This window comes from Vitis riparia, chromosome 7, assembly GCF_004353265.1.
Source record: "Vitis riparia cultivar Riparia Gloire de Montpellier isolate 1030 chromosome 7, EGFV_Vit.rip_1.0, whole genome shotgun sequence".
Classification (NCBI taxonomy): Eukaryota; Viridiplantae; Streptophyta; class Magnoliopsida; order Vitales; family Vitaceae; genus Vitis; species Vitis riparia.
The window spans coordinates 11311733-11321531 of NC_048437.1; the positions used below are offsets into that span (position 1 = coordinate 11311733).

General features: G+C 34.4%; 1 protein-coding gene across 1 annotated transcript in view; it reads right to left on the reverse strand.

The window, feature by feature from the left end:
• LOC117917602 overlaps positions 1–8106 on the reverse strand; it is a 31634-nt gene extending 23528 nt beyond the window's left edge. The window contains exons 1-9 of the mRNA XM_034833929.1: positions 7703–8106; positions 5429–5538; positions 4933–4995; positions 4619–4805; positions 2812–2916; positions 2593–2723; positions 1918–2476; positions 285–350; positions 30–106 (exon numbers count right to left, since the gene is read on the reverse strand). Coding sequence (XP_034689820.1) covers positions 30–106; positions 285–350; positions 1918–2476; positions 2593–2723; positions 2812–2916; positions 4619–4805; positions 4933–4995; positions 5429–5538; positions 7703–7960 — 1556 coding nt within the window. The 5' untranslated portion in view covers positions 7961–8106. The remainder of the gene's footprint in view (positions 1–29; positions 107–284; positions 351–1917; positions 2477–2592; positions 2724–2811; positions 2917–4618; positions 4806–4932; positions 4996–5428; positions 5539–7702) is intronic.
• Between the last annotated feature and the right edge of the window lie 1693 nt (positions 8107–9799).

Below are 9799 nucleotides of genomic sequence, written 5' to 3' on the forward strand. Positions count from 1 at the left end.
ATATACTTCCCAAACACATAAGAAAATACCTCTGAAACCGAGACCTATATGACTTCATTGAATGTGACTGAAACCGTTCCCTTAGTTCAGCAATCACAGATTTGACCTGAAAATGTCTTTGCCAGAACAAAGCAAACAAAATGAGAGATTGCAGAAATCTACTAGCTTATACTCATAAAACAGAAAGAAAAGCAAGGCTATTGTAAATCATTTTTGTGCAGGATCAAATCCAAAAATAAATAAATAAATCTAAAATAAGACAAGTGAGCAAAGGAAGCTCGTACAGATGTCAACTTTGAGTACTCTGCCCCTGACAGTGATTCCACTGATGAATTGCCCAACAGATAGAGCTGTTACAAAATGAGATTTTTTGATGAACTCATTACCATGAATAAATAAATAATAGCATAATCCTATGAAAAACATCAAGTTATAGCCTACACAATTTATTCTAATAGACTTTAATTACCTAAGCACAACTTTAATGAGGCAAATTAGAATATCTCAGGGGTGAATAAAGGTCTGTTAAGAGTTCTGCTTTGAGCCCAGCGAAGGGAACAGAGGCATGAGCAAGGAAGGATCCCTGAGTTTATCTCCTGCTCTATTCCCCTTGAGAGAACACGTCTTATTCTCCTAGCTTCTCTTGCATGCAGTCCTAAGAGTGCTATTGACTTTCTGTATCAATTTACAATCTTAACCATAAATATTGAAATCTACAATTTGAGGCAAGGGATAAGAGGAAACAGGTGAACCTAGAAAATGTGCTGCAAAGCCAGAACCACACAAAACTCCCTATGCCAAAGCAGTTAAGCACAAGGAAGTTCGAGCAGAAGAGCTTCCAGGATAGCAAGCTAGAGAAAAGATTGCCCATGCATTCTTTAGCTGGGGGGCAGCAAGGAAAGCACAATAAGACACATGTCTCAGACCTACCTGACAACAGAGAACTTTAATAGTAATCTAGAAAGGAAGGAAGAGATGCTAGGAGTGATGTAAACTAAAGATGGAGGTCAATTTGCCCATCCATATCATGATCTCTTGCCAGGACAAAGAAATCCAAGGATTTATGGTAATGCTTATGGAAATACTGACTAGTTTAACGGTCATAAAAAAAGTGCCACACATGGGTGGATTGTGATGCTGACATTCATTTCAATACCTTTTAGGTTCCATAAAAACTCTTCCCCTTTAGTTTTAATAGATTTGTATGGTAATTCAAATTTGGCATTGTTGAATGGAGTTAGAAGTAGTAAAGGAAGGACAATCTATCACTTAACGATTTTTGAAACATGGCTTGGGATCATAAACATGATGAATTCATTGAACAAGAAAGCCTCATTCCCAGAAAGTAAAAGGAATCCTACGTGATGACAGACTTGGCCTGGCCAAGAGTTGCCTAAAGCCATTTCGTTTTTGTGGCTTCTCTGGTTGTGATGTGTATTCTTTAAAGCCCTGTCTCAGTAAGGTCATATAGTTTTTCATTATTATGAAACATCTAATTGGCAAAGACCAAGCCAAAACTCATCCTTGGAGAAGTGGATCCAGAAACATACAATTACTTGTCAACTATTAGTTTGCAGAGCTTCTAATTCAGTCACAATCCTCAAGTAGAACAAAAAGCATAAATTAAACCTCTACAAAAGAAAAAAGGGGCGGAAAATTATCTTATTTGTTCCAAGGTGGAATCATAAATAAAATATAACAGCAATAATATCTCTCTCACAACCTAAAAAACAGCTAGTTAGAGAAACAACCTTAACGAGTTAAATCAATCACTATCTAGATATGAACTCACCACAAGAAGTTAGTGGAGCTCAATACCAAACAAGTAACAGAAAACAGCTTAGCATAGCTGCATCTAACTATGCTCACACAAACCACACAAATGGACAAAATGGAGTATCAGTTCATAATAACTACCTGTCCAAATGGTACATATGAAGGCAAATAAGGCACTCTACGCCATGCCCTATTATTTACACGATCAGAGTTGCTTTTTCCTTCTAACTTTTTAGTTGTTGCTACATCCCCTTTATCCATGTCAGAAAATGGTTTAAGAGAGATGCCATCAGAACCCTCCTGGATTTCAAGAGACTGCGGCTCAACCACCATATCATCTATTGAAGAAGCTAGAGCAGAATCGTTTAGAGGAGATGTTTCAATGGGATCAACTTGTTTTCCTCTGTATTTGCTCAATTGTCTCTTAACACTCTCTAAAGGAACAAGTCTTGAAAGTCTCCAAAAAGAACTCTGCACAGGGCCTAAACCCAGTACCAGTTGCTCCCCCTCATTCTCTTTTGGCTTGTCTGCCCTTAGTTTTTCCCCTTTTAAGGTTGATGAATTAATAATTCCAACATCAGCAGGCATTAGTTGTGCATTATAGTGATGAAAATAAGCAGGTGACAAGATGCGAGGCACCAGATCCTCCGGAATGCAGTAAGTCTTGAAATAATGGTGCCATCCTTTTCTATTAACATAACTGAAAGAGGAAATAAGCAGACAAAATTATGCAACAGAGAATTTAATGTCGAAGAAAACAAAAAAGAAGACAACATGGAACTTCTTGCATATGCCAAAAAACCATGTGAAACTTACTCTTTTAATGCAGCATTTCCGACCGGGGGCTGGGAGAATGTTATACATTTGACAGCAACTTTTTCATTTTCTTTTGATAAAGAGGAAGCAGAAATAACTCTCAAAATTGCGAGGGTGGCCAATGCTGCTACCTACAAAATCAACATGGAGCAAACAATAAAAACCAAGAAAATAAAGCTACTGGGTAGAAGTTGAAAAAAGTGCATTAACCAAACTTACTGCTCCACCAAGTGAATGACCACAAAGAACAAGTTTCCGTTTCTTCTTCTGAGCCAGCCTGTACAACTCCAAAGCAGGTATCCCTTTAGCACGAGCCAAGAAACCCTAGAGAAGAATTTCCACCAAATAAACATTTACAAAGAAATATCTATATAGAAGAATGTGGATGATATATCAAATTGATAAAACAAGCTCTTAAATCTCACTACGGATGGACATATCATAGGGATATTTTAAAACAGACCAACAACAATTTCATTTTAGAGTAATACACAAAAATTATCACCAAAACATGGACAAAATAAACAAATTTTGGATGACATTAATAAAACAATAATGCATCATTTAAAAATCGAAAACATTATAAATAAATTGCATAAATTGCACACAATGCGATCACTTGATTGTTTGCATTTGACATTTTCGGTTCTAGATGCGAGATCCTGGTCTTTATCTTCTTCAGGGCTTTTTACAATCAAGTCTTTCTTTCTTGCCTTATCTCATTGCTCTGATTCTCCTCCAGTTTTCCCTACTAAGTTCGTTTGGAATTCTCAAGTCCCTTTCAAGGTTAAGTCCTTTGTCTGGTTGGTGGCACACAAGAAGGTAAATACTAATGACTTGCTACAATTGAGAAGACCTCACAAAGCCCTTAGTCCAGATATTTGTAAGTTGTGCATGGGGCATGGAGAATCAGCAGATCATCTTTTCCTACATTGTTCTTTGACATTGGGGTTATGACACAGATTATTTCAGTTAGCCAAGATGGATTGGGTTCCCCCGAGGAGCATTTCCGACATGCTATCCATCACTTACAATGGCTTTGGTTTATCGAGGAGAGGGATAGTTTTATAGCAAGCTGCGTGCATAGCTTTAATTTGGGTTGTGTGGCGGGAGAGAAATGCGAGGAATTTTTTAGGATAAAGCAAGGAATCCAGAGAGTCTTTGGGATTCTATTTTTTTCCTTGCTTCTCTTTGGGCTTTTTGTTCCAAGGTTTTTAAGGGAACCCCCCTTATTGTGTTCCAACTTGATTGGGTAGCGGCGTGTAATTCCGATGGGTTCGTTTAGCCTAGAGTAGTTGTTCGTTATTACAGTGTATTTTTTATTTTTGGTTTCTTGTAGACTAGTTTTCTTTGGTGGAGGATTCCTCATCCTTCTCTTGTACTTCTTTTTTCTATTAATATATTCCTTTGTCATTTCCTATCAAAAAAAAATTGCACACAATGAAAAAAGGGTGGCTCAACAAACATATAGGTTAGCAATCAATACAATACCATATAGATATCACAAAACAAATATCTTCACATTAAATTATTTTTTGTATAATAATTTACTAAAAGTTATAAGTGCCAATGAAATTGTAGAGATAAAAAATGATGGACCTGTAGAAATGCCTGAAATTAACCGATGTATAACTAGGAAATCTGCTAGCTATTGCCCACTATCCTCGTTAATCTTTGGAGTAAAGAAATGTGTTGTCAAAATTATAAGGAATAGTGAGAATAAACAGACACAATTATTTTAATCTAGCTTTCTTGATGATATCAAGCAAGAAATTGTCATTATCATATATCATTTGAGAAACAACTTGTCTTAACCCAAAAATTTCAAATATCTCTATTTTCTCAATCTCTTGTGATATTTCTTGATATTTTGGTCAGGAAAAGTTAAAAGATGAAACTGAAGTTACAATTTTTCTCTATAAGCTCAAAGTCCAACATCTGAAGCAATATCTCAATGAATATTGTCAAGATTTTGGTCCATACTGTAGGTCATAATGACCAAAAGTAGATAAGACTATAATCTGACCCGATGAACAGCAGGTTTAAGTTTAAGTGGCTTTGGTTTTGTTTCAAGGGGCTTCATGATGTTCTCTGCATTTTTATTTCTAGCTGCAACTTGGTCAGATTTAATAGCTTCAATCGCCTCAGTATCCTCAACAGCATCCTCATGAAATATGGCACCTTGCAGAATATTAGCGTCAGCCATGACATCCCTGAAAAATACAAAAAGAAAATTCATGTTAGGGAGTAATAGACACCCAGAATAATAGAAAAGAGAAATGTTATAATTTTTAAAGAGATAAACACTTAAACAGATGAACAGCAGGTCATCCATCTTACTTATACTGCTTTGTTCCAATAAAGGAAGCAAATAATGTGTCACCTGCTTCTGCCAACAGATACCTGCAAGGAAAACAATGTAAAAAATTAAAAAATAAAACATAAAACCCATATTTGAAACATAATATTTGAACTTCATCAGAAAAAACCTCCATAAGAACATCTTAAACAATGTTACGTTTTACTAATGTTCTGAAGTTCTTTATGTTAAGAATAAAAAAAAGATTGTTGAAATTATCTTGAAAAGCCAAGCGCATGTTATGCAATTATAGACAAAATCTGCCAAGAGTTCTTCAAAGAACAACAAATCACTACTATTTGTAAGATTCAACACTTCACAACATAGAGATGAATAAAACCGAACTCCCAAGAATAGGAAGGTCTATCCCCAGAATTTAATTTTAATGTAACTTGTAAAAATCAGCAGACAATTAGATGGCAGTTACTGAAAGGGAAATTAAGACATGATATCCACTCGGCAAATGAACAAAAAAACCTGTGAGGAACATGGTCCGAAGAAGGCTGCACGCGCTCTAGATAAACGATTTGTCCTCCAAAGTCAGCCTTAAATTTGTTCACAGCTCGAACAATCTCAGTAGCAGGTCTCTACCATGATAAGAGAATAAATATCATAAACTGATGCAAACTTTTTAAAATATTACAAAAATAATTATAACGAAGAACTGTTCTACCTTACATCGTTTTTTTTTGTTTGTTTCATAGGCAGAACTGTTCTACCACACATCACTTGAGTAATTGTGTTCTATGATTAAAAGCAGCTCTAGAAAACTACATAACAAGGGAAACTGTAGGAGCTCTCTAAATGAGCTAGAACAGTGACACACACCTATATATCTGAGCCTCACTCAGCACAATGTGGACACAACACAAATGTATATCAGAAACACATTCTAATTTTGTGTTTGTCCTAGGAAAAAATTTATTGAGAAAGTAAAATATGTAAGGCAAAAGGTTGACAGATCCTTTAATAAAATACTCCTACTGAAGCTATACAAAGTTAAAATTGACTGGGATAGAAAAGCAAAAAAACAGATCCCTTGTTCTACGGAAAAAATTAGTGAAGACCAGATCCATACAGATGATGCCCTTAGATAGTTCTTTCTCTAGGCTACTATACAGGGGGTCATCATACCTCCAAGAAAATATGTCCTTCTTTCTAGGGTCATTCGTGTCCCTCACAGTCCACAAAATGATTCTAAGTGTCATTATATAGCCAATATATCACCCCTTCCCCTTTTATGACTTACAAAAAAAAACCCTTTTAACTTTTTCAATTGCCATTGCCAGAGTTGATTGTGCACCATTTTTTTAGACAGTTGGTACATCAACTATTATAGTTTTCACCATAAAAGGTTTTCCCACTTTGAGTCAATCCCAATGCCCACTTTTGGGAGGATACCTGCCTTCAGGGGGATACGTCCCTCATAGTAGGTGCCTGAGCAGAAGCAAAATACTCACTTCCAAGTGGACCTACAGTGAAGCAAATGCTCACTTCCAAACAACCCATGCTATAGCTATAAAATCAAATTTTATTGCTTCACATGATTAGATATAAAAATGCACAAAAGAATCAGAAAAGTTAACTATTTAAGTAGAGGCCTGTTTGGATTTGCTTCTTTCAATAAGGCCCTAAGTGAATTGGCTTTTGAAAAACCAAAAGCTCTTTTTAAAGCTTTAACAAGAGTTTCTATACATGTTTGAATAATTTTATTAAAGCTTCTAACCTATAGAAAAGCTTAATCTAGAAGCAAGGACAATATCACTACTTCTAGAAGCCCTAATTTGGTTTATGCAGGAAGTTTTTTCATGTTTAATAAAAAATTCACATTACCAATATTGCTACTTCAAAAACATGCTTTGACATTAGCTTCAACTTCTAATTAGAGTCGTTAACAAAAAGCTATCTCCAACAAAGTCTAAATGCTTCTGGATGTGTTTGGGTAGTTTCACGAAAAGAGATTTTAGTTTAAAAAATAAAAACAGGCCCTTAATATTAAAGCCAAATCAACATTGCTTCCTATAGAGCTCTTCTTTCTAGCTAATGCAAAAAATTAGTTTCATGTTCAATTGAATTTTTGTCATATCAAGACAGACCATTGAAATCATAGATTTGGTTTCAGCTAAAGCCAAAAACAAGAAGTCATTGCAGATGAGGCCTGAGATGTTTCATTCTGTTAGCAACTAAACAAATCATAATTATTAAACATTCACATCTTTGTAAGGCCAATCGATAATATGAAATGCAACCCACTGAACATCCAAAGACACATTTTATAATGAACAAACAACCACGTTGTAATTCACTACTAACTTAAAAACTAAGTTACAAAAGTATATAAAAAATCAGCCTATCAAAAAAGACCTACATAATAAATCATTTATTCACGTGCTTAATAAATTATAATGCAGAAACACTCCAAAAAGCAAAATATTAGAATATTTAGACAGTACATTTTCCCAGCAACCAAACAAAACATAGTTGGAAATATTTCATACCTTGTAAATGCAATTGATATTCTGAAACACATTTCATCAGATATCCAAAAACACTATTTTATCATTAAAATCCAAAGCTGTAATGTAGTCCAAACTCCAAAACGGAGCAAAAAAACCCAAACAAAACCACGTAAAAACAATCGTATTTAAATATTTAAAACGCACGATTAAAACAACTTCAAAAACGCCTAATATTTAAATACTCGAACATCTCATTTTCCCAGCAACCAAACAAAGCCCAACAGATCTATACCTTGTAAACGCACTCAGAGAGAACCATGCAACAGAGAATTTCCTGCAAATCAGAAATGGAATCGGCCTTAACGGCATGGCAGAGATCGTGAAGCTGCTTTCTTCGGCGCTCGTACTCCTCCTGAAGCTTCTTCCTCTGCTCTCTGTCGTTCTTCCATGGCCACCGCATCCTCCACTGCAGCGGACCCCACGAGACCTTCAGCATCTTCGCTCTTTGGTCTTTGATCCATGATTCCACTCTCTGCTGCAGAGTCTCCATCCTCCATGCGCCAAAATCCTAACTCGAACCCTAACCCTAGCTTAATCACGATTGATGAGATGCGTTATCCAGAAAGCATATGCCCAGGATGAAACTGAAGAAAGTTTTGGCTTCTCTTGGGTTCGTTTTCTTCGCTTGATTTTCAGGCTTTCGGATTAAAAGTAAATTACCTTAAAATGAAGAAAATAATGTAAATAAATAAAATTTTATTAATTTATTAATGGTTTGGTAGGAAAATGGGAATAAATTTGAAAATTCTAGCATAATTCAAATGTATTAAAATTACTCCGATTGTAAAACTAACTTATAAATAATTTGATTTTCTTTTACTACGTTATTATCAAATATATTATATCTCACGTCTTATTCTGCATTGACTTATAAACAAACTTATTCTGCATTAACTTTTCTTATTGCCTCTTCTAATTTATCTTTCACATCTCTCTTTTTTTCCGTAAAAAATTTAATTTCCTATCTAAAGATGCCTACTACTATCTTCTCACCATAATATCGGTAACTCTTCTTTTACTTTTTACCTTTCCACTCCCATTGGATAGTTGTCTTTTATGGATCATTTCTACCGTTTCACAAACTCAGGCAAAGAACTGTGTCAATCCAATACTAAGACACTAGGCTCACAAGAGTCAAGGACAAAGCAAGCGATGTTCTTTTTAAAATAGAGGAAATGAAAGGTATGGTTAAATCTCAATTTCTTTACTAGCTTCTAGTTTGTGTCTTTTAGGAGGAGCGGCAAGCTTTTTAAAGAAATTCAAGGGTGGTCGAAGATAAGATTTTTCCTTCTACTAGTGTGGTCATTGCCTTTTTTCAAGTGCTCTTTCATGTCTCTCCCATTTTGTGCAAAAGAAATCTACTTTATCCCGACAAGCTATTGATAGTCTTCATTGTCCAAACCTCACTCCATTTCCACTATAGGGTTTTCTTTGGAATATCTTTTAAGCCTATGGAATGCCTAAAAAGGGAAAAATAAGATAAATTAGAAGTTTTCATCATTTACTTATCATTGCATATTTTTGGTAACAAAAGGATTTAAAGTTTTGATTTCTTTGTTGTTTTTATTTTTTATGGTTTCTTATGAGCTAATATCGAGTTTCAATGTTGATAGGTCTCAAATAGAGTTCAATCATTTCATGCTCAAAACTACTTTTACTTTGATACAGACTATTTTTTTTATTTATTTCAACCCCATTTCTTAAAATCTTTTCCAATAATTTTTATTGAATGGCAAAATTTTGCATGGGCGAATGATATGGTTTCCAAAGAGTGGGGCAAATTTCATAGTTCCTACGTAGAGGAAAGCAATAGCATCGTTTTGGCTCTAAAGATTTTGCTTAAAATACAAATGAGCTTCATGTTTCATTCGGACAAATGAGTTATTATTATTATTATTATTATTATTTACTATTGCATGCTTTTAAGTCAAACTGTAACTCATTTAACAATGTTTGATATCGTGAAATGGACCATATATGGACATGTTGTTTCATGCTTTTATACAGATGAGATCATTTATATTTTCAAGAGAAAATTTTGTAGATAAATAGCTTCTATTATGACTATCTTCCCAAATAAATAAGTTTTTTTAAAAAAAAAACAATGTATTCGTATACATAAAATAATATAATATATTTTATTTATTTTGTAGAGGGATTAAGAATATATGAATTATATGGAATTAAAAAGATTTAAAGGAATATGAAAAATATTAAATTAAGAAGAGTCTTGTGGTGGTGTGTTGGAAATTACGATAAATTTCTATATTTAGTGAGAGAAAGAAATAGAAACAAAAGTAATTACTAAAACTTTTTTTTAGATATTGCA